This window comes from Aplidium turbinatum, chromosome 5 (genome assembly GCF_918807975.1).
Source record: "Aplidium turbinatum chromosome 5, kaAplTurb1.1, whole genome shotgun sequence".
Lineage (NCBI taxonomy): Eukaryota > Metazoa > Chordata > Ascidiacea > Aplousobranchia > Polyclinidae > Aplidium > Aplidium turbinatum.
Window position 1 is genome coordinate 38,266,034 of NC_137476.1, and position 26,424 is coordinate 38,292,457.

Consider the following 26,424-nt stretch of genomic DNA (forward strand, 5'->3'; position numbering starts at 1 on the left):
TTACAGAAGAAAAAGAGTAATGGCACTGGTGAGAATCGAAATGATTACTCTCTCGCCTTAGCTGGTGAGGGCGAAACCCTCAATTAATTTACTTTGCAACGTGCATGAGTCGCATGACTGCGATCAGCAGGCGTGCTATTATGGACCTACATGAGCAGGCGTGAAACTACTAAAATTTAATTCTATGCTTGCTGAATTAAACCGACTACTTTGCAAATTTGCACGAGAGAAACGGGAAATGACTGCGTCTTGCAGCAGTAATAACTGTTAAGTCCCTATGTGAATACATACATACAAATACATACATACATAGGAAATAGGAAACTACGCAAATGCAGCACTGGAATGCTGATTAGAAAAAAACTTGATCGAGACAGACAGCAACAGGCACAATAAAAGAAACGAATGAGCACGAAATCACTATCAAAAACAGCAAGAATTTCAAAAACCGGTGACCAAGATCAGTGCCGGTCTTTGGGGTGTGAAAACCGTGCGATCGCACAGGGCCCGCAAATTAGGGGGCCCGCAATTTACTCAGAAAATGCAGTAGCCTAATTTTGTTATTTCTAATGGAAAAATTCAACAAGTGAATTCAACAAAGGAATTAGCAACAAGAAAACATAGAGACTCAACGGGTGCAACCTATTTCGTCCCCTGAACATTTCGCAGCCTGAAAAGATCGAGAAAAAAAACAACAGCCGAAGTCGCTGATCGGAGTTGCCGCAAACATTTCAAAATTTCTCTCGATCTTTTCAGGGGACAAAATAGGTCGAAATTTGATTTAGTTACTCCGATTTCAGGGTACGAAATAGGTTGCATTCAGACTCAACATATAGACATAGTTTATTTCCAAAAAATGCTAAAGAAAGCATGATCTTATCCTTTTGTCATGCCACTGGACAGCAACATTTTACAGTAATATTCTTAACCAAATTTTTGTTGAACATGCTCTCAGAATGCCCTAAATTCAAAGCAAATTTTCAAATTTTTTTGAGAGAGGCCCCCAAGACCCCCAGCCGCTGGGTGTCGCCCGCCAACCGTCAAACCACCTCAAACCACCTCCCCCTTTCAAAATACCTAGCTACACTACTGAATTAGATCATTGTCAAAGCATATTCCGCCCGCAAAGCATATTTTCAGTTCAGTTCAGTTGTTTTTTTATTTCTGACCATCATATCAAAACAATACACGTCAACATAGCAAAGGTCGAGAAGAAGGTAGAAGCGACAAAACGCAAACGTTAAAACGTGCTTGTGACTGATGTAAGTTATTGAGTTGAGAAATTTGGCACGGTCGCAACACCTTTTGCACAGGGCCCGAAATACCCTAAGACCGGCACTGCCAAGATGTCTACAATACACATAACAAAAGCGAGTTGCGAAAATACATTCCGCAGAGTGAAGTCCCGAGGGGTTTGTAAACGTCCATCAGGATCATCGAGACAACACCAGATTAATGTGTGGTCAATAGCGAATAACTGTTAAGACCCTATGTGAATGCATACATAGGAAAACGGCAACCACACAAATGAAAATGGCTGCATCTTGCAGCAATAAAAACTGTTAAGACCCTATGTGAATACATATATAGGAAAACGGCAACCACACAAATGAAAATGGCTGCGTCTTGCAGCAATAAAAACTGTTAAGACCCTATGTGAATACATACATAGGAAAACGGCAACCACGCAAATGAAAATGGCTGCATCTTGCAGCAATAAAAACTGTTAAGACCCTATGTGAATACATACATAGGAAAACGGCAACCACACAAATGAAAATGGCTGCATCTTGCAGCAATAAAAACTGTTAAGACCCTATGTGAATACATATATAGGAAAACGGCAACCACGCAAATGCTGATGAGAAAAAACTTGGTCGAGACATCAATAGGCACAATAAAAGAAACGAATGAGTCAATAGCAAATAACAGGAAATGGCTGCATCTCGTCTTAACTACATTCCCAGAGTGAAGGGTTGAGCTTTCTTTAGAATGTTAATTTATTGATCTAAACAAAAGTTTGTGTTAACTATAAGACAGGACTCCCACTACTGTAAGTAGGCTACAGTTGAGATACCACCTTGTTAGTGAGATACCATATCTAGTGACCTTCTTTCGAAAAGCAAATTATATAAGCTGAAATGAAACTATAAAAGAAATGTTCACAAAAAATACCTCAAAAAGTTGATGTGATAAGTAAAAATCCGAGATCAGATTCGGTTTTAACAACCTAAAATTACTCTCCGTGAGATTTTTCTTGTTAACCTAGGCAACAGTAGCCTACTCTACGAAATGTGGAACCGCATTGGTGACGATGAACAATGCAGGCATCCAGTGAGTAAATTATTGGGCTCCATACCTCTGAAGTCACCACCTCCGCATTACTGGAGGCGTTGGTGCAGTTGTAAGTTCGGCGGGCCGTCTGTACCGAGTGGCTCATATGGCGGGCCAATTGATTGGCCATCTCGGGCCTTTGATCATGCACCTGCAACAGCAAATTGTTGGCGCGTACACGTTGGGAGACTGGGGTTTGTTGTAAAATTTCCCAGAAAGTTCACGCAACAGAACGTTTCAAATTAACTTCCTGTTTCCATCAAGTAGGCAAACGTTTTGGGTGGTGCCCAAATTTACTTTTCAATAAAAAGCAAGCAGTCAAACACTTGTCCAGTAAGAATTCCTGGAAGGTTTGGTGTAGCATGAAATGCACTGTGACAGCATTTCAGTGTTTACAGTCTTGAAATAAATATTTCTTTTTCCAAAAACTTTCGGAGTGCACAAACCAGCAATGATTCAACAAACCCCACTCTCCTACGGTGTTGTTAGGCTGCGATTTGATTTGATACATCTGAAAGACCTACTTCATGCAACTAACTATTCAAGTTATGGTGTGCAGCCTAAAATCTTGGTAATGCAGCAGTTTCTGCTAAGACACAAATACATCCTTTACATGTAGGCCTGTAGGTGTAATTTTCTTACCGCCGTCACAACGCTCTTTCTCCACAATGTCGAGGAGAAGCGGCTCTTCAAGCCACCTTTAGCCCATGCGAGCTGCATGAACTTCGTGGCGCTTGAGGTGGAAAGAGCCCTCCCCGACGTACTAAAAATGAACTCTCCATCTATCGGCATTTCCTTTCGCAGTGCAGCGACAAGCGCATGCAGCTCGTCAGGAAATGCCAAGGAAGCAGAGCCTAACGCCTCAGCTGTCTTGTGATCGTGGCTCTGCAAAAAATATTGTTGTTGTAATAAGTGGTAGATTTTGTAGGATTTTGCAAAAATCATAGTTAGGCTATAACTTGGCTTCTGCACAATGGTGTAACAAAGTGTACCCTTTATAGAATTGAATGGTACACGAAAGGATTTTCTGAGCTTTTAGATGTTAAACAAAATGATGTATGTTATTGTTATACTGCGTGTATATAGTCAGCTTCGGTAGAGAGTTTGTCTTGTTGAACCATAGGCATACGAAGCCGAGCAAAGTGATCAAGTTTAACATATTAAAGATTATTATATTTACAAAAAACACAAAACTACGCAACAATTAAATATCGAACGTTTTCGACATCACAAGATGTCCTCTTCAGGAATAATATACATACAACTTAACTACATCTGAAAAAATACAATGGTTAACTAAATCTATAAACAGGAAAAGACAAAAACTGCACAGTACTTCTGACTAGCTCAAACTCAACGATAGGCTCCACGAGAATCAAAGTTATCTGCATCAAAAGGTGTTAAACAGATCACATGATATGGTAGAAAGGCAAGGTGCGAAAAAACTAATTTTAAAATACAGAGAGCAAGAAAGACGAGCCGCAAGCATCAACTGTCTGTTCAAAAGTGGATTGTGACGTTTTATGTACAAGGCTTCCAAGATCTTAGTTTGATACTCAGACCTGCCTCTAGACATGATCTCAAATTGCTTGATAGAAACGTTGTTTTGACATTCTGTACATGAGAAAATGTGATCTGTAATTGCGCTTTTCTGTACAGAATTCAAATTGAGGTGTTCCCCAGCTCTAGTCGATAAATGTCTTGTTGACATACCGATGTATGTCAGGCTTGCATCACGCAAACAACTGAATTTATAAACGACATTAGAACATAAAGCAAAGGGCGTAGGCGACTTCAGCTGGAAATATCTGCCTACTTTGAACGTTCTATATACAGGGTAAATGTCACAATCAAATTTCTTTTTGACAATTTTAGCTAGATTTTTTGAAAATCTTACCGAATCTTTTCCCAAGAATGGTAGATCAAAAAATTTGCTAAAATCGTCTTCTTCGGGTTTATCTTTCGGTTTCGTATCCAAAAAAGCTGTTAATATTTTATCAAAAAAGTATGACGGGTATCCATTTAAAGTAGCATATTTTTCAACTTGTTAGTTTCAATGTGGAACAACAAGTCCGTCGAGCAAACCAAACGGGCACGAGATAAAAGACATAAGATTAATCCAGATTTCCACTTATTTGGGCAAAAAGCGTTGTAATTTAAAAGTAGGCCAGTGTTGGTGGGTTTTCTCCAGATTTGTGTGTCGAACGAGTCATAATTTATTTTTACTTCAACATCTAAAAAGGCAATAGTGTCATCAGATTTTTCAACTGTAAATTTGATATTTTGATGTTGAGCATTTAAAAGGTTTAAAAATTGGGAACAAGACTGATCGTTGTCAAAAACTGCAAAAATATCGTCAACATAACGTACATACATTTTAGGGTAAAAATCACGGAACACTTCAAACATTTTCGTTTCTAAGTCCGCTAAAAAGAAGTTGGCCAAAGTTGGACCAAGTGGAGAACCCATGGTGACGCCAAACAATTGTTTATGTTTAATAATCGCTTGTTTAAGCAGATCGATGGCGTTATGTTGACGATATTTTTGCAGTTTTTGACAACGATTTAGTTAACCATTGTATTTTATTCAGATGTAGTTAAGTTGTATGTATATTATTCCTGAAGAGGACATCTTGTGATGTCGAAAACGTTCGATATTTAATTGTTGCGTAGTTTTGTGTTTTTGTAAATATAATAATCTTTAAATATGCTAAACTTGATAACGTTGCTCGGCTTCGTATGCCTATGTGTATATAGTCATTTGCCTTTCAAAAACATCGCAAAAGTGTTTGCTTACTTTGACAATGTGGCATTGTCCTTGATGGGAGGCACTGTCAAAATCCTCCCACCGCAACCCCGCTATCGCCTTTGGCCTCTGCGCATTGTGAAGTTGCAGCCTCAGCATCAAATGGCCCAGAATATCTCCCCTGGAGAGGACTGATGCTGAGGACTGCGCCTCCCCTCGCAACGTCCTTTCGCAGGACATTGCGAAGGGTGAACGAAGATACTTTGTCTTCTCTTTAGAGTTCAGAAGCCCTTCTGCAAAATAAGTTGCCATTATGCTGCGTGCAACAACAAACGAGCAAATATGCTGTATCCATGGCAGACATGAGTTGCTCTTAACGCTTTACAAAGTAGACAGTGTTAGTGCAGCAGTACAGTGGCACAGCCGAGTACACTATTTCCCAGGATCCATTCAGCACCACTTTTGAAAGGTCTTTGGTAATATACGAACCGGTATCGAAAACTGGAGATTATCGAACCCATGTCCACAGAATCAGAGGCAGACACTGGAACCACTAAGGCATCAAGCCACCTTAACCAAATTGAATATATATGAATAACATTTGAAAATTTTCCAACTTCCTTTTACAATTTGCAAGCCGCACGTTAACAGCGCTCCCCGAAGCTCTACGCTACATTGTACGATGACATGTTACAGTAGTAACACCCATGAACGTCGCTACATAGCGAGGTCCACGTAACAACAATTGACGGATGTTTTTGTTCACGCCAGTTTGGCACACGAGTTGCAAAACCGCATGTCTTCACAAATCAACCAACATGAGCCATTACTATAAATATTTTACCTCATATATGCAAAATATCAGATGAATAGAAAGGAAATATTTATAGTGTGCTCACCATGAGACGAGGAGTTGATGAGCATGGAACGGGCCTCCGATTTTTTTTTGTAGGTCTTAGCCCAGTTTTTGATTGATATCTGCAACTGGGCTAACTTGGGCGCTTCCAACGGAAATAAATCTTCATTTTGCTGAGCAAATCTGCAACACATTGAGTGATTATTTAATGTTTATAGGAATCCTTATCCTCGCACTGACAAATCCTAATAGGTTATTTCTGGATACTTGTAGAAGCTTTGAACTACTAAGGCAGGCCCGGTCACGAAATTTCACAGAGTGCACTTTCCGAGTGTTGTTGTCTGTGAAATGTTGCATCCACTTGGTGTCGCTGAATGGAGAGCAATCCTTGGATAATATTGTCAAGTATTGAATCTTTTTTCCATGTGAAACTTTCTTATTTGGGCTGGGCCGAATTTTCGCAGGCCCAACGCCTCAGCTAGTTCAGCTTTATGGATAATGCGGCACTGCAGAAGCTCTTATTGCAATATTTTTACTTACCGTAAGAAATGCTTCACGCTGTTAATGTGGTTATAGATCGTGTTGTCCCGCAAGTCCTTATCTATGACGATGGGTTCCAGGATGCCGGCATCGAACGTGACGCCGTTGGCACTCCTGAAGATATTTGTGACGTCACGTAATACCTTCAAGATGGAGGTGTCCTTGTTGCCACCACCACTGGAGCCCTCCATGAATACCTGCAAGTGTAAATATAAGTAGGTTTGCAAAATAAAGTCCACCGATGGAGCAGCCAAGGTGTTGGCGAAGTTTAATGTGGTATGCTTAGAAATTTTCATCATTTTCATCCGCACAAACCCAGCGAACCCAAAATTTTCATCCGCACAAACCCAGCGAACCCAAAATTTTCATCCGCACAAACCCAGCGAACCCAAAATTTTCATCCGCACAAACCCAGCAAACCCAAAATTTTCATCCGCACAAACCCAGCGAACCCAAAATTTTCATCCGCACAAACCCAGCGAAACCAAAATTTTCATCCGCACAAACCCAGCGAACCCAAAATTTTCATCTGCACACCGCACCGCAACTAAATCACCTATCAGCACACCGCAAATTACAATATTTTCAAAAAAACATTTTAACGAGTTATCTTTTAGAAAGTCAATTGTGGCAGAAAACACCCATGGCATATAACTGGTAACCTACCGGTACAGTTGTGCACTAATTGACTAGGCTAACCAGATCATTATGTCTTATCAGTAATGCATCTAAGTTCTAAGTCTAAGACATCATGCTTTTTCAAATAGAATGTTCCTGGATCCAGTATCAGGACTTTTGAACACTTTTTGTAAGCAATAATGCAATTTTAATGTCAGTGGTTGTATGAACTACACAGACAGACAAGACGTCAAGAGTAAAACATATAGCCTGAACTCACTGCGCTAACTGTTATAGTAACTAATGCGGTAGTAGCGCTAGGCCTATAGCCTGATAACTGGGAGCTGAGCTTATCAGCTAGGCTATTAACCAAAAACATTCGTACAGCTTCCCTCACAAGCCAACCCCAAAAACCCTGTCAGCTGCAAGCCATTTGCAATCTGCATAGCTTTCGAGCTTAGGGTTTCCGTTAAAGGAAAGAAAACACTGATCCGTGTTTCCAATTTAAATTTGAAGTTTCGTTAACTGATTATTTCTTGAAAGTTTACGCGGCAAGCGGCGCGGCTTTGTCATTTCAACCTTCCACGCGGCGCGGCACGAGGCGGAAAAGTCAAAAGCGGCCACGTACGCGGCCTGCATCACTAGTATGAATATGACAAGCCACAATGGTCAAATAATACATAGGCCGCTTGTACTCTGTGGCCTAGATTTCTTACAAGGAATGTATTTCACAAAGTTCAGCAGTTTTAAAATGAAGCCTTTAAAACTGGTAAACGGTAACACCACAAGATGCCTCACTTTAAAGTCATGGATGACAGTATCCTCCGATGAACCTTTCCCCATCGCCCTTCTGTAGTCGGTCGATTTGCTCTGCAATGATAAAGGGAAAAGAAGTACTTTCTACTGCAGTAGCCTACTACTACTTCCGCTACTACATAACTGTATGTTATTTAGAGAGATCGGTGACCAGTGGGACGCTTTACCAGTGGGACACTATCGCTTTCTTGAACCGTGGTGAACGTAAATGACTGACATTCTGCGTGTAGAACCGAGATACTGATATTGTAAAACGTAGTTTAATGGTAAAATTTTTGTAGTTTAAGCATGACATGAACAAGATTTTTTTTAATTGTAAAATCATAAAAGCAATAAAAAATATATTTTTTATGTTTGCAACTAGGCTATATAGTTTCTTGTTACGGTGCACTTAATTCACTTCTAAAGTGCCCCACTGCTTCCTTAGGTTAGGCACCAGTGGGACATTTTAGAAATGCATTTAAAACTACAAATAAATATCGAAACATAAATTTCTTTATTGAAATTTTTTGAAGATGTGAGCAAAGGGTGAAACTTTATAAACAATGTGGCTTATAACACATTGTTCATAAATTATTTGAGTTATTAAAGAAAAGGCTATTTTTGTCCCACTGCTTCCTGATATCCCCTATGCACTCACTGGTACATACAGTAAGTGTCACAGTACAACGTTGCGTAAAATGCAGCAATACTTTTTAAGACTAACTAACGTACTGTTTTTTTTTCATTTATTTATTTTTGTTGATTACATTACATGTTTGGCTGCGTTATGAAAACTGAACTGACCAATTACATTTCATTACCATTTACCACCAGATACAAGGTATGCTGCAAGTGCATTGAACAATGCGTATCAACTTACATCCAATTTATGGTAACGTTGCAGGTGTTGTGACACCCGCCCGACCGATTTGTCACAAATTGGACACTGGTTTAGCGTCTTCTTTTTTTCCTCGTTCAAGCGCGACAATGTGCACAACCGACGCCTCTCCTGGGGGTTCGCGATCTTGTGCGCCTTGATGAAATGCTGCGCGATGTTCGATACTATCTGAACACATTCAATCAGAGTTTGGAAAACTAACACAGCTCAATCGGTGAGACACTGTCACTCTGTCAGGCATTGTCGGTTGTGTGGCCGAGTGGTGAGAACGTCAGCGACGTTCGAAAGCACGTGGGTTCGACACCGCTCCAGAGCATGCGGCTGCGTCTCGGCAAAACACTTAACAGTGCCAAAACAAGGGGCCAGCTGACATGTTCCTTCGCTGCTTCCTGTTGTATGGCAGTGCGTTGTATGTTGTCGCAATCGGCGTAAAATAAAACATGATTGCTATTAGGCTGCATTGTCTTCTATGCTAATAACGACATAACATAAAACAAAAAAAGCAATTTTGCAACGAACATGAACAATGAACAATGTTGGTTACATACTTCTTTCTTGCACATGCAGCATTTTATATCCCTCCTCGCATTCTCCACAGGTCCAGCCAACGTTTTCTTCCGTTTAACTGATTTTTCTGAAAAAAAAAGAGGCATCTAGTAGCCTATACGGTATGTGGAATTAATCAGTCAATCTCAGTGGCTTGTACAAATGACAAAAGTTTGTACAGTAAAAACATGTTTCTAAAAAATGTGCACGGTAATATTTTAAAAATCATTGCTCTTTATAATGAGCACCGCCTCCTACTCTCGGAATCAACTTTATCCCGATGCCTTTTTACAAACAATGCATAATTATTACCAGTTTTCGCCATCTCATTGAGGCCGAAACGCTTCCTCTTTCCCGTTACTTTCTCCTTCTTTTTTTTTCTCCTTCCATCTTCGCTGCTACTGCACTCTAGTTCAGCAAAATTAAATACCAGTTGCGATTTAATTAACGAGATCACGGACGAGCAAGACCGTGGATTTGATTTGTCGGTCTCTGCTCTTTCACGTGTAGTCTCGTATGAGCTTGGACAACCGCAATTTCCTTGCGGTATCTTTTCTAAATCAATACAGTAAAATTATAAGTAGAGGTATTCAAGTTTTCAGAAATTACACTACAATTAGAATTGGAACTGCCCAAGTTTTCACAAATAAGATTTGCGTCCCTTTAATTACCACGGGATCTTTAAAGAGCCCGGTTCGGTTCGCCATAGCCCAGAGAAGGGCCGTAGGCATTTCCCTCTAAGGCAGCTGACTGTTCATAATCATGAGAAAAATCAAGGGCTATAGTCGAAGGGGCGCCACTCCGCAACCGACGTCATACCTTTAAGTATCTTGCCAAAGACACAGCCACAAGCTTTTGAGGGGTTTCGAACCAGGGCTCTCACCACTCGGCTACGTAGCCGATAACAAAATGAACCAAAAGCGAAAACGTTTCAGTAGAGTATTGCAAAATAGTCACAAATACAAAGAAAATTATATTGTTTTGTAACAAAACTGATTGATCGGTTGATGATTTTACAGGTGACCTGTTAAGCTGGCACAGGAACTGATTTAGAAAGTCGTCACATGGACGATAAGCATCCTACTTTGTGCTTCAATAGTGGTCGTCCGCTCCGCCACCCGATCCTTCACGTTGATAGGGGGCGTCGAAGGGGGGGCATACGTCGCCGCTATGGCCTCACGGTGGCGCCGAAGAGTTTCTGGACGACTTTTTTCCCCCTTTTTGCTTTTAAGATGGCTCATCGCGCTGCTGACGTCCGCGCATATTATATCGGCCTGGATAGGTACATAAACGCAATACTTTACTTTCAATTCAATGAAAAGGCCAACTTGTTCCAGCTGCCAAAAGTCGCCATCTTTATCCTTTTAACGTCTAGCGTAGTGAAAACAATGTAAAATAAACAACTTTTTTAAAGTAGGTTACTACACAATGGCAACGGAAGCAATTAAATGTTAAAGACCTATGATGATAAGTAACCAAAATATTTCACGTCCAACGATTAGGCTATAACTTTATGTTTAGATTTCATATTATAGATCGCAAAGCAAGTTTCATTCCAATAAACATACATATATATATATAATATATAACATAGTACGGTACATACTGTAGCACACTGGATATAGAGTATACCGGTAATTACAAAACTATCAACCACAGTATCACAGAAGCTGTTAAACCAGCACAAGAATATGAAACCTACTGGGACAGAGGAGCATTGAAAGAGGTGAATGTCAGTGGAATGCTGCTCTGTGTCTTTGACAACGATAGCACATATGCTGTTGAAGTTGCAAGCATTGATGACTGGTTGGATGTGGACAATAGACGTTAAAGGAAAGTTTTCCAATTCGTCCTGGCAAAGATAAGTCAAATAATAAGGTGATCATGATACGCAAGAGTGCACAACATAGTATTTCTAGTTTGCTCACTGATCAAATTGTGTGATATGGTACTTCGTTTGATAGCCTACTTAACGACTGCTAGCAAGTAGCCTATAAACCTTGTACTTTCATGGATTTGAAACCACAGACCTTACTGATGAAATTGATCATTTGAAGTTGTTTAAATTTAAACTGCTGTTGCTTAATAAGGAAAGCTTTCTGGGTCGTTCACATCTTGCTCAAATTTATTATTTTTTTTACAAATTTTGAAAACAGCGCATTAGTAACTGAAAACTACCGGCACACAGTTGCACTTACGGAAGGTGTCCGACGTTTTCTTCGTAAAACAATTCTTCGTAAGCTTAATTCTTTGTAAAACAATTCTTCCCAAAGCATTTATTCGTGCATGCAATTGAGATTTGGTGTATACGAAGAAATGCTTTACGAAAAATTCTTTTACGGATTTCATTTCACCAACAGCTGTTTACGAACAATTGTTTTACGAAGAATTGCTTACGAAGAATTGCTTACGAAGAATTGTTTACGAAGAATTCGCCTATAACCCTTACGGAAGCACACTAATTACAAAAGTACTCACTGAAGAATCACAATCTGAAAGTTTGAGGCATTTATCATCAACGTTCAAATAAATTTCTTGGGTCCAAACTTTTCCTCTGGCATCAAGCAGTTGAAGCTTCCGAACACTGTCTTCGACTGTCAAGATGGATTCCTTGCGATCCATGGTGAAGGTGGTTAAGTGCTGCAATGTATATGAGTGAAAAATTAGATTTTTGGATAAAATTGGTTTAAATTTTGCCAATTTTACAATTAAAATATGTAGATACAACAACAATTGGAAGCGCACTTGGTATCATGGTCTGGCACTAGAGATCACTAGGACACAGAATCACAGTTTTTGATAAAGCATACTTTTGCATTTTGTTGTAACTATGGGCAACCTTTTACACTAGCCTACATATCAGTAGCAGCTTTAAACTGTTTTCTGAAATGCAATACACAAAGAATACTTTGGAAACTACTCACTCAAATAAAAGCTGAAGTTAGCGATAATAGTTAGATACCTCACTTGGAATTTTACTAAAATTTTAATTACTTTTTTTACAAAATAGCAGTCAGTACAGATTTAAAAGCTGACAAAATATGGCAACTTCTCAACACACGGAGCTGTGAGCCTTCTCAATTTTTACAATAATTTTAATTAAAAAATCTATCAATGCAATTTTTTTCTCCTGCTCCAAACATGTAAAGTATATATATTTTTCTTGTAGGTTTGGTGGCTATGGAGATTAAAAATACTGTTTCATGCATGCATACGTATTTTAAACCTTTGGGATTACCGTATTTTCCTTTGGTATGTGTCTCATTTGTGTGTTTACTTATGGACTTATTTGACTTACTTAATGAAATTATTTGACTTAACTAAAAGTGAACTCAGCCATGTTCGGAAAGTTAAATCATTTCTTGACAAAGCTTTCGCCGACGCAAATTCGGTCGCTGGTTTCTTCTCAGGGTTGAGAAAAACCCGGGTTTTTTAAAAAAGCTCAACCCGCATGTTTTTTTTTTAAAAACTCGGTTTTTTTGGGTTTTATTTAAAAAAGATGCAAAAAAGGTAGATTCATGCTTATTTCACCTCAAATACTACTTTTTACCAATGAAGTGCCTCTCACTCACAGTACATGCTAGCATAACTCAATAAAATAATGCACTAGTGCTGTTTAACTATGAGGCCTTCTTGCATAAATGAGTTTTAGTGTAGTACAAAGTGGCATTACTTAATTTTTGTGTGCAGAAATATCCACTGTGTTTTCAATTTATCCTTGGAAATTTCCTTCACAATCACATTCTTAAGTCCTAATTTTAGTACTTTGGTTCATTTTTTCAATTTTCTGATAAAAATTGGACAAACATGATGCTCTGGGTTTTTTTTTGGTTTTTTTAAGTGGGTTTTTTGGAAAAAACCCACCCGGTTTTTTTTGGGTCGGGTAAAATACCGACAACCCTGTTTCTTCTAGCCAATTATTTAATTTCGCAATAGAATGATCGTGGATTAACTGTCGAAAATATGTAGTATCAAACAATGACGTAGAATTAGGTCAGCGCATCATAATCACCACTGTTGTATTGTGCGGAAACATTTTCTATTGTATATATGGAATATATCCAGCTGCAATCACCAGCTATAAGTCTTGTTTGTAATTCCTGACGTTTATTTTAACGAAGTGTTAATCCGAAGTGCTAATTTACATCGGTTGGCAATATTGCCGTTTTATGTCGATTCAATGTTGTCGGACATTGAATCGTTATTAAAAAGGAGAACTAGTTCCCATCAGAGGGGAAAACACGTGTCGTCAGAGTTGAGAAATGTTTCCGCTGTGGGTTAGTGACTTCACAGTTTACACCCTAAATGGTGACATCATAACGGTATAAATGACCAGGTTTTATGAAAGGCGGTATGCAGTTGAAACAATTTAGTGTCGTTAGATGGTCCCGCAATACCGGTACCGGATTAACAATCCCGATGAAGGAGTTATTGCGTGGTACAACGATTCTATTGCAGGACGTCGCCCATACTTTAACAACACTATGAAGTGATCATTTTGGCATCGTTGCAAGTTTAATTCTATTTACTTGTGCTATCGTTATTTGTATTTTGGCCTCCAAGCACGCAGATTTGGCCGTCGAGAAGGAGCTACCGGTAGGCCACGATGGCTGCCGGAAAAAACAGGAGTTTTAAGGCATGAAAACAACAATATATTTTTCTATTGCGATGTAACGTTTTGTGTGAAAAGCATTGCCAGTTTAAGCGGCTTCACTCATGAAAGCCATGACTATTGACTAACAACAAATAAATGCAAGCGCATTAACAAAACAACATATTTTTTTGTTTAATATAACATTTTGTATGAAAAGCATTGCCCTACCTGCCAAGAAACTTTACGATAATTGCCTCTACCCAGTGATCGATTTCGAGTAACGGGTAGTACCAAATGTAAGTCATAAGTAAAGTAGACAACCGGAAACAGACATTGCAGTCGGCTGCAGCGTGGGTCAGGTGTATGTCGGAAGGCGTACACCAATACATAGCGCTCAAGTCCGCTTTCCCGCAATGCAGGATAAAGATAAAACAAACAAACAAACAAAAAAAAGCTGATATAATCTGCAGACTTTACTAGGAATAGCACCTAAATCAAGGGTTCCCAACCTTTTTACGACCTCGTACCACTTGGACGCTCTGTACTGCCAAGCGTACCACTTTTTGCAGAACAACTAATTTGATCGAATCTATTTTATTCCGAAGAATAATATTGGCGTACTAAAATAACACTAAAGCACCACAACTAAATTTAATGAGATTTTTGTTTACTGTCCACCAATTGGTCGATGTGCGGTGTAAATGTGCCAACAGAGCATCGAAAGTCATTTCCGGGCGCACCTAGTCGGTTTCGATTTTTTTGACTTGATGTTCATCATGACTGAAAATCCCTGCTCGCATTCCCACGTGGAAGGGAAAATCAGTAGCTGCGGAACAACATGGGAAGCTAGCGTTGAATATGAAGAGGACATACTGAGCCAGAAGTTTACTGGAGAACATTCCTTGTAACCGTTATTGAACATTTTATTCCGATCTATTTTTAGCTTACAACTAGCATTATTCAACGCTTTTTGCAGCTTAAGCTATAAAACAGTAGATGATGTCTATCAAGCGCAATCATTTGACATAATTAACGCAAACTGTCCCGCAGCGTTGTAGGCTATGGCTTTACAAAGCAACTGTGCTCCTTGTTGACAATTGACATGACCTGTATTTTGATACGAAACAACAGGGAACAGTTACGTAACAATAAGAATAGGCTTCGGGAATTTTTTTTTGTAAACAAAACCAGATAAACAAAATATAAAGTTGTGAAAAGAAACGTAAGCTACCCGCGTACCACCTGAAAAACCTTCGCGTACCACTAGTGGTACGCGTACCACAGGTTGGGAACCCCTGACCTAAATGAACGGGCGCCACAGTGCTCCGCACCTAAATATCCTGACGCCACATTGTGCGCGCCTATTTGACCGGCACCTAACTGTCTGTGCCTAAAAGACGTGCTCCCAAATGTAGTACGAACACCAAGACTGGACTGTAATTTTTTTGTATGTTGCAACTTGCAAGTATTTTTTGTTGTAATTAATGTTCTTAATTTGTAAAATGTATTATATTATACTGTGTAAAATGTGTAACGTCCTGTAATTTGTAAATCTGTGACACATCAGTTGAGTAGTACCGAAACTATGTTCAGAAGCAGTGCCCCCAGACCTTGTTTTGCATCAATTGCATTGAAATTTGTGTTGTCACATTCAAAACTGCTTTACTTCGGGCAGCTTTGTTATTTCTATTTAAATTTGCTTTCAATACATTTTTAACTTTTTTCTCACTGAGACTATACTAGGGCTACCATACGTCCTCTTTTAAGAGGATTTGTCCTCTTTTTTCAAGAAAAATGAATTGTCCTCCGAGGACACTAAAAAATGCTCAAATGTCCTCTTTTTTGACAGTTTAGGTTTTCATGCTTATATTTTCAACGGGATTATATTGCTTGATGACGTTTCAGGCGACGGCTTGTCTTCAAAACATTTTGCATAGGCTACCAATGTAACATGCTGATTTATAAACTCTACAAGAAATTGGCGCATTTCATGGAACTGTTGTTGAACGTTCATTGCCTGGTTCACTCTAAGATATTAAACGACATTATAAAGCCCATGCTCAGTTTGCTCACACTTTTACAAAAAATTATTCTTTTACCTACATAGGCTACGTTTTATAATGATTAATGATACAACGCTTGTAGACGTTGTTGATTATCAACTCTGTTTGGTTCGTTTGTTACTTGAAACAAATCGAAACGAATGTCTAAAAGTGAAATGTGTGTAACCCTTATTTAACTTACAGCAAAAGAAGTTGTGGCATGGATGGATAGACCTACAACTTTGCAAGGAAAGGGATAGATTTTTAGTTCACGCCGCTTTTAGCATCGATTAACGGTCATGTGCAGTTTACTGTTCTAATCATATTTCTTGCAAGTAATTTAACAATTTCGTTAAGGCCGACTATTCCTTGTTGAAAAAATTAAGGCTTGGCTACCTGGAGATCGTGCCTGATTTGTCACATTTTGCAGATTTGTGCGATCATGGCTGTCTGACTGAAACTGTAAAAAATTAGGTATTTTTTTTACTTTTTGCTGACTCTTAATTATATAAAACCATTTGTTGTCTTAAGGAAGCATTAAAAATAAGAAAAAAATAAGTTAAACGTTCAGTCAATTTGTTTCTTGTTTTTTTTTTCGGTAACTTTTGCTGCGTAGGCCTATACTGTAATGATCTAAAATGATGTAAACGATTCTTCAAGCGTAAAATTCTACTTGCTGGCGAAACGTGTCCTCTTTTTAGGCGATCAAAATATGGTAGGCCTAGACTATACCCTTTAGTACAGTGGTTCCCAACCGGGGTGTAGAGGTTAAAATGGGATGTTTTCAGGGTGTGCAACTTATTTCATCCCCTGAACACTTCGTTCCCTGAAAAGATCAAGAAAAAATACAACAAGACCGAAGTCGCTGATCGGAGTTGCTGCAAACATTGGAAAAATTTTCCCTTGAAAAGATTGAGAGAAAAAATACAGAAGCGCCGAAGTTGCTGATTGGAGTTGCCGGAGTTGACCATGCTAAGTACGGTACGGTATCTTGAAATAATAGTTGATCAACTGAATTTCGGATTCGGGTTATTTTGATAAACCGAACCTTACTTTTGGGTTAAGGTTATCAAATTAAAGGGATAGTAAAGGAAAAACCTGACTTAGCGATTTTCCACGTCCTTTGTGTTTAACATGCCACCATAAAACGATTTTTAATAAAATTTTGCCCCATTGCGGACTGATCACCATTCCGCGCGTGCTTTTGTCAAGTGTTTTCAAAACGGGTATGGGCGTGAGCAGTTAAGCGTGCGATTTTACAGCCTACGTCACTACGGACTAGCAATAAGCTGATCGCGCAATAGTTGTTACTGCGGGCGATTTAACTGTATGTATTTTCTCATTAACCAGAGTTTCTATGATTACAATCCGTAGTTTTTATACTTGGAGAATGAAATAATGTTTTGTCTAGTTCAAATACTGCATTCAAAGAAATGGCATAGGCCTACACATGATTTTACACAACCAACTAACTCTACATAGGCTACTGTGTAAATTCACGCTCGTCTGATCACATAGGCTACATTTTTTGGACCAACAAAATGAGCGATTTTATGTAGATTTAACAGGACATTGATTGATTGAATGTTTATCTTCGGACTGGGAAAGCTTCTTGCAGAGCTTAATCCTGGCAGTTTCGGATACTTGTAGAGTAGGGTGCGGTGAAAAATTAAAATTTTAGAATTTCAACAAAAAGTATGTCTTAAATGGTGGCCCTACACCTAAAAACATGTCTGATGGTGTTTTGGAGTTGTTGCACCCCTAACTGTCCGTGCAACCTTGAAAAGTTGTATGCGGGGGGGCCAAAATCATAAAAAATAGCATAACTCATGATCTATGTGTCGTAGAAAGTTAATTTTTGGCTCTATGGAATCAGAAACACCATGTTTTTATTTGTTCCAAGAGAACTTTTAGCTCTAAGAGCAATAGAATTTAAGTTATGCTCAAATATCTAAGTTTGAGACATATTGTGGGCAAAACTGTCACAAAATTGACAACAAGTTTAGACAAACCAATGACAAAATTTAAACAAGAAAAATTTTCATTTCCGTCATTTGTCAGTGCTTGACTGTTGAGCTTACACTTCAAATTTCGATAATGGAGCACTGGCTTATAGTATACTGGTACTGTAGCCTACAAAACAATGATGCAAAATTGTGTATGATGCGCTCAAATAACTTTGGGACAAGAAACTCTGTAGTTTGGGCTAATTACCGGTACTTAAGCTAAGCTCTTTAAATGTTGTCACTTGACTAATCAACGTGTGGGACATTAATCATAAGCAATACATTAGGCTACACAATCATAAGCAGTGCATCAGTCAACACAATACGATGTGTTGTCAAATTTATTTTCTAAGAGTGTTTGTCGACAGTAAATTGATGCTTAGTATGAAACTTTTTCATAAGTTTTCTTGATTTGATTCGCTGGCGTATCATGCCATCTCGTTTTTCAAAACCAGCTACTGCTCCAGCAGCTTCAGTAACAAGCTTGACATATCTCTCTACTCTTTGATTGTGACAGGGATGCTTTAAACTCAACGGTTTGTCATACAGCACGTTTAAATCAGCATCACTTAAGTCCTTGACAGCAGGTGGCTCTGTGATGCTTTCGAGTGCCAAATCAGTAAGTTCATGATATGACTTTGCCTTGACATTAAGTTTTGGTAAAACAAATTTTCGAATTGCTTGGTTAGAATTATCAACATCTTCAACAATCACATCTTTTTCTTCTCGATGCCATCCAGAAGTAGAGCCATCTCGTAATGCTCGTATTTTATTTACACCCAATCTTCGAATATCATCATCCTCCTCACACAACATTGCAAGCAAGGTGTTTTCGTGGTGGCCAAAATAAGCATTTCTTTGAAGAGTTTTCAAGGCCTCATCTTTTACTTGCTGATTTTAAAATTTGATAACACGCTCGTCGTCGTCAACATTCTGAAGAAATTCTTGCTGTCATCAGAAATCTTGTTATTCAGTTTGATGTCAAACCAAGAAGAAAAATATATTTTCAAACAAAATTCAGCCAAAACTTTAAGGTTCTTGGATCTTCTACATCCAAGAGTTAACCACCGAGAGTGCACGATAGGTTCTACTTCCTGGTCACAGCGGTAAACCATAATCTCTTCGTGGGAAAATTGTAACATAAGATTCCCGAATCCGTTCGTCTGTATGTAATGACCGAAAAAGAAACACTCCTTTGAAACGTCTATTCAAAATTGTATTTCTGTAAAATTAGCCACCTGGCTGTCGAAAATGGAATGCAACGCCGTACACCACTAAAACTTGTCACTACAGAACAGATTACTTGGATAAAGACGGAATTTTTGTCCAGCTAGCAAGCACTAAGCCAACAGTTAAATGTGCGACTAACTCTCAAGCAACCATTTCACGAATGACCAGAATAGATATCAATATCTCAAACTCACGTACGCAGTACTGTGACGTAATAGTGAAAGACATTGTCACGCAATTCAAACAGGTGTTTAAAGGTGGTGATGCCATGTTTCATATTTAAACAGGTTTGACACAAGTCTTACGAACGATGGTGCAATTTTGGCTCATTTTTAGGAAAAATTCCATGACGTATGATTTTGACGTTTGATTAGGTGAATCATTGTCGGGAACACTTCCATAAATCTCAAATCCTCATCCACTTCTCCTAAAATGATGCACCAACAAATTCTATAAGCGTAGAATTGGTCTGAACTTAGATCATCAGTAACGTCATTTGGTATAAAGTCGGGAAAGTGGAATATGGAAGTGGCTGAAACTCTGCAATAAGCCATTCGGAAACTGAACTGCCAATTTCTTTTCCAATTGCACCTGAAAAGCTGTCAGGACTTTTTGTGCAACCATCTAGTAAGGAAAAAATCGTAATGGCAGTTCATTGCAATGAAGTAAACAAATTACCCATTGCAATGGGCGTTGAAGGTGTCTCTCCAGGTTTACAATACAGCCATTGATATTGCCAGTGTTCACAGCAGTTCCATCAGAACCAATAATTTTCAGTTTATGCCCCAGATCAGTTCCTGACAAGACATTATACAAATTTTCAGCAAGTGTTTCTCCTTTACTATTACTTGTTGTAAAGTGTGTCAAATAAACTAAGTCCTCTGGCTCACCCACAACAACAATATAGTGTTCTTCCAATTGTGTAGACATTGAAGTTTTTCCTGTTTGTTACTTTGTTCTTTTACCAAGGTTAGAGTTAAATCCTCTCTGCCATCAAAATAAATCGCATCAACCAGCTGAAAAAAGTTTTCTTCGTTTACTCTGATTTATGTTCTGAACTTTTCTCGTTCTCTTGGGCCTGAAATTCGATTTTTACACGTAACTTAAATTCTATTGCTCTTAGAGTTAGAAGTTCTCTTGGAACAAATAGAAACATGGTGTTTCTGATTCCATAGAGCCAAAAATTAACTTTCTACGACGCATGGATAATGAGTTATGCTATTTTTTATGATTTTGGCCCCCCCGCATACAACTTTCCAAGGTTGCACGGACAGTTAGGGGTGCAACAACTCCAAAACACCATCAGACATGTTTTTAGGTGTATGGCCACCATTTAAGACATACTTTTTGTTGAAATTCTAAAATTTTAATTTTTCACCGCACCCTATTGTAGAGGCTTTGAATCACTGACGCAGGCCGGTCGCGAGATTTTTATTCCCACGAGATTTCTGTCTCATTTACATATTTTGGTAAAAGTTTGTATTAAAACCGTGTGAATGCAACATTATCTCGGCACGGTTGGTTCAGTGGTTTCATCGTCTGCCTAGTGATCGTCAGAATGAGGGTTCGACGCCCGTCGAAGTCAAACTTTTTTTTCTTTAAATTAATTTTTGCGGTGCACAAGAGCTTTTCAAAAAAAGTAGGGTTAGGGAAAGCTTATATTTTATTATCATTGCATAATTTCATTGGCAAATGGGAAAATCTTACTTTTAGAGTGACTAGAATCAATGAGACAGAAATCTCGTGGGAAAAAAAAATTTCGCGGCCCGGTCACCGAGATTGACAGAGTGAAGTTTCCGATTGAATTGCTTTTCACAGTTTAGTGCATTTTTCACTCGGTGCAGACTTACGTACATATTACTAAGGCCATTTTGATTTAACCTAAAAAAATTCTTTTTTACCTAATTTTTACTGAACGGAATTGCTAACTTGGAAACAAATAAGGCGATAGCAAGTCAAGTCAATTTATTTTGTTTCAACAGCGCCATATATTAACAAACAAGCAGAGTAAATATAATCATGCATGTCCAATTGTCCATCTAGCATGTCTTTCATCCGTGCTGTATCTATCTCACAGTAGCACAAAGCTTGATGTTGCTCATCCATTGCTCCCTGATCCATTGCCACAGAGTGACAACATGAACACCTGTTGATATAAAATTGGTAAAAATTAGGGCGATTACTTTTTTACTTGTCAAAAATTCATCAAAATTGTAGGGTTAGGTCAAAAATTGTTTACAAACTGCATTGTCGTGGTGTCGTAGAGGTTGCACTGTCAGTGAATTTTTCATTTTACACCTTGTAGCCTACTTTGGCGCAGAGGGTAGGTGTAACAGATAAGGCGTTGGCCTTCTTATTAGGCCTACCTCAGTGGTTACGCGCCCGGCTCAAGATCATGCAGCGCTGGTTCGACTCTCGGGGTGTGCGCTTGAGCAACGCATTTCGAACGGCTCTCCATTCAACGGTACCAAGTGAATGGAATAATTCCACAGCAACAACACTTCAACAATATGAAAATTTCACCTTGTCAATCTCGGTAACCGGCCGTGTCAAAAGCCTCTACATTTACAAGTATGCGAAACTACCAGGAATAACCTATCAAGGCTTTGTCAGTCCGAGGATAAAGATTCAAAACCAACCAAACCTGGTTCGACTCCCGGCTTAAGCTGGTTGTTGAAAACACCGCTCACCTCTACCTGGGTCTGCTACTATTTGGTGAGTCCAATTCGGTGAGTCTGATTCGGTGAGTTCCTAACTTCTAACCCCTAACCTTAACCCCTAACCCTAAAACGGCAATGATAATTAGGCTACGGTACCCGATAATTTAAAAAAAAAAATTAAAAAATCCCCCGTTAAGGGATCGGACTCACCGAAACGGGCCATTCCGCCTCTACCTAGGGAAGGGGTCGGCAAACTGCGGCCCGCGGGCCAAATGCGGCCCGCGGACAAACTTTTTGCGGCCCTTGAACGATCTTACTTTTAGTGCATCAACTAAAGTTTCATCATTATGTACGCATGAATTTATTTTATATCATAACAAAAAGTCCTTTAACATGTCTCCCGACATTACTCGGTAACTCCCATGTACGCTACAAAATCTCTCAAAATTGAAAAATGAAGTACGCAAAGAATAAACTTCGCACTCGCCTGTTAGATCGTCATTTGAATGACGTATTGCAAATATCATCAACAAAGTTGCCAGTTGATTTAAACACCTTGGCCATGACACAGAAACAACATCATCCTTCACATTGATAAATGATAAGTAAATAAAAACAATGCATTGCGTTTTAATACGTGTTTGACAATAAATATAAAACGGCAACAAACACGTCTCATTGTGCAATAGACACAGGAATAGGAGTTGCAGGTGCGCCATGATTTTAAGGATAATGTGACGATTGTTTATAGGTTGAAATTTATGCGGCCCGCACGTTACCGGAAGTTTGTAGATTTGGCCCAGTAGTACAGAAAGTTTGCCGACCCCTGACCTAGGGTGTCATAAATTGGGTAGGCATAATTGCTGCAGGAAAGGCGGCCGAGAGAAAGGAACTGGCCACCCTACTTTTCTTAATGCCAAAGTTTCTTCTTCATCATCACTTAGGCTACTTTTTCAACCACCGTGCTATCTTCCTCTTCGTATTGGAAACTAACGTCAGAGTCAGAAATTCTCCAATATGACACATGAAAATTTATAGTAACCTACAGCACCTAAAAATTGACAACTCTATAAACCATGCATACAATAACGATGTTATAATTAAAGTAACTTGCGTTCTTCTGGTGACTATAGGCTACCGTACTAGATTGCGTTCTTCTGGTAACCTATTAAACCTAGTAGCCTATAGTCACCAGAAGAACGCAAGTTACTTTAATTATCAAATGCCTGGTGAACCGTTTCACTCTGTTTTTAATGATGTTATAAGTTGAATTCAATTTTATTTTTTGCTGCTGGCGCAAACATGTACAGAACGACAAAGTAAACATACGAATTTGACATTGACACCAACAAAAGGGAAAATTCCTTGAAAACGGTAGCTTTGCTTCAAGAGCTATTCCATCTACCGTACATGGTAGGATGCTAGCCATTGGTAGGCCCCAGGCCACTGGTTCTTAACTTGCTTAATCCCTGCAGCCTTAGTTAACTGCTGATTAGTTCTTTTACCCCAAAGACAACAAGCACTAGGTTAATGGCCTTGTTGTAAATTAGGCCCTGGGGTACAGGTTATCAAAACCTAATACTGTAATTCTAACTAAATACGTACAATAAACTAGGCTATAAAATCAACATTTCTTCATTAACTCGGCGTCTTCTATAAGCTGGTCGCCAGGAAGAAGTCAAATGTGATCTTTCAGCTGTTGCACTAGTTCCTGGTGGAGATGGAAAGATTGATGGACATGCACCGGGTTTCAAGTCAAGTCTTTTGGCATATCTCATTTTGAATTGAAGAAAAATTTTGAAGTCTGCTTCTTGAAAATGCAGACTACAAATTCTGTGGTGTGGTTTCGGTCTACTCCTATGACTTGTGGTGTAGACAAATTTATTCCATTTCCTTTTTTGCGTACTGTCTTTGGGAAACCCAAACATACCAACTTCATGCAATGCTGTCGTGTCACAGCCAAACACAACACAAAAGTCAGGCATAGTATTTGCTATGATACAATACTGTTTCTACAATAGTCAAACTATGATGCAATATTGATTTTATGGACATTTAATTTTTAGCAATGCTACTACATTTATAGTACCGTACCTCACCTTTCTAGTAACATTGCTACTACTACTCAACGAAATATCATAGAAACTTAAAAAACGTGTAAAACTATCCTGCAAAACTTCTTGCAACGCAACGCGTCCGAACTTTTGATATTGCATTGCTGGAGCTCTCGTTTTTTGTGACGTATTCTCGAGCAGTGTTTCCACTTTTTGGTCATTTTGAAAAAATAAATGAAACATTGGACTTTGGGCCTTGCCAGCGCCATTGAAAACCAAATTTTTTCGGTAATTTTTTTAAAAATGTATTCTTGAATGTTCAGTTTACGCATTTTAATGCTTAATTCCAGTTTGAAAATTTCATTTACTAGGCCTTTAAGATTGTAGCCCCTCCCTTACAAATGATCCCGAGCTGCCACACTGAAATAATCTATTCATTTCCAACTAACATTTCTAGACAAAACTACACAGAAAAAGTCACACTTATTTTGTGGTGGCACATAAAAACTCAATGATCAATTCAAGGGGAAAATTATAAAATATTTAGGGGAACTCCGATCAGCGACTTCGGCTTTGTTCTATTTTTTCTATTGATCTTTTCAGGGGACGAAGAGTTCATGGAATGAAATAGGTTGCTTCCGTTTCCAGGCCTAACTTATATTTTTGTTGAATACAATTTTTACATTTGGACCTAGAGAACGAACAATTTGCTGTTGATTCTAAAAACCTCGAAAAACAATTTATTTGATTCATTGCACAATTCATTGAAAAAGCAAACATACTGCACTACCTCAACTTTATACTGTGAGACTTCCCCCATAGCTGCAACGATCTTTCCATATTTTTTCCTTTGTTGATAAATTGCTTTAGCTGAAGGTTGCACTCCTCCCGAGCTTGCACTTTGCTCTAAGTATGGCTCCGCTTCAGAGGCACGTAGAAGAAGCTCCATTTTAGGAAGTACAGTAGGCCTAACCAATTTGAATTACTTTTTGATCAACCTATTTCTTACAGTAACAGTAACCTGGTGTCAAACACAACACAATGTTTTCAACTTGGCAGTGGCTATTTGACCGGCTCCGGTTTCATAATCTGAAACACTGTTTGACCGGCTCCGGTTTCTTAATCTGAAACACTGTTTGACCGGTCATGACGTATTCTTTTTCTTATTTAAAGCAAAAGACGAGAGAAGAAAAAAGTGCCTATATAAGTTCTAAATTCGACAATTTTATTCAACTGAGTCCATGGCGCGTGCGATCTTTCTCGGCCTGGTGTTCGCGAGTGAGTTTGATACTATCCTACAGCGCCAGAAGTGGGCAGTAGCGCGCTACTTTTTTGGTAAAAGTAGCGGTAGCAACGCTACTTTTTAGTTGGAGTAGCGGCCCTGCAGTAGCGGCGCTATTTTTTTCCAAAGTAGCGGTAGCGGGAGAGGCGCTATTTTTTTCAGTCGCACTCCCTCTACCCGCTGCTTTTTAATTTAAAGTGAAAAAAATACTCGTTTTTTTGGCTACACTGGCGTGGTCAAGCAGGTTTGGTTTGGTTGCAAAGTTTCGGTTTGGTTGCAAAGTTTCGGTCTTTTGGGAATATCGTTTTCTGGTGAGGAGCTGCGATCCTGCGACCAAGGTGGCTCCAACACCAGTCACGACTCCGAGGATGATTTTTTTGTGTGTTGGTGCCATCCCATGAAATGTCGGTGCAGAAGGAAGCAGCAATTGTGGACGCCTTTTTCGGACAGGAGCAAGTCCTTGAGCTTTTCGAATATATATTATACCGAGTTAAAACATCTGTTCATTAAATGCAACACCTCCATTCCTTCCAGTGCTGCGGTGGAGAGACTTTTCTCTGTTGAAAAAGATGTGCTTAAGCTAAAGCGGACAGGACTTAGTGACTCTCATTTTGAAATGCTCATGTTTTTGAAAGATGCGTAACAATAAATTTCCCTTAGAATGTGTTTTCTATAACGACGTTTAAATGACAGTGTAAACGAATGATAACATTCGTTTTCAAGGTCATTTTTGTGTCACTAGGGACTTGAAGAGTGTTTCCTCGTGTCATTTTTAGACAAAAGTAGCGGAAGAAGCAGCGGTAGCGCGCGCTACTTTGGTCTGAGTAGCGGTAGTGCGCTACTTTTGTAAATTGGTAGCGGGTAGCGTGCGCTACTTTGGTCCAAGTAGCGGTAGCGCGCTACTTTAAAAGTAGCGGGTGCCCACCTCTGCACAGCACTTTTTTTTTTAACTAAATTTTGATCCAAAGTGAACTCAATCGTTAGGTTGCTGCATTTTTGTGGTCAATTTTTAATTCGAGTAGCTTTTTTATGTCTTTTCAAATATATATATCATTAATAATAAAGTTAGAGTATTTTTAATTTGCTGGAATTTGAGAATTTCTCTGGGTAATTTTCCGTTTGTCATAAGAAGATGTGACCGTGTTTGCCGAAAGACGCATTACATTTCTGCTCTCAACAAGTTAATTTGGTGGCTGTAAGAAGTTACAATACTTTTTTTTT

At 39.0% G+C, this 26,424-nt stretch overlaps 1 protein-coding gene across 1 annotated transcript; it reads right to left on the reverse strand.

Moving 5' to 3' along the window:
- Nucleotides 1–1,029: 1,029 nt before the first annotated feature.
- LOC145770372 (uncharacterized) lies at nucleotides 1,030–24,937 on the reverse strand. Its single transcript, XM_082581998.1, has 14 exons — nucleotides 24,712–24,937; nucleotides 11,814–11,975; nucleotides 11,038–11,187; nucleotides 10,420–10,609; nucleotides 9,648–9,743; nucleotides 9,338–9,423; nucleotides 8,772–8,957; nucleotides 7,892–7,963; nucleotides 6,476–6,672; nucleotides 5,979–6,118; nucleotides 5,131–5,372; nucleotides 2,977–3,219; nucleotides 2,360–2,485; nucleotides 1,030–2,008 (listed from the first exon to the last, which is right to left on the reverse strand). The coding sequence occupies exons 1-14, from the start codon at nucleotides 24,868–24,870 to the stop codon at nucleotides 1,988–1,990; spliced, it is 2,070 nt and encodes a 689-aa protein (XP_082438124.1). The 5' UTR covers nucleotides 24,871–24,937; the 3' UTR covers nucleotides 1,030–1,987.
- Between the last annotated feature and the right edge of the window lie 1,487 nt (nucleotides 24,938–26,424).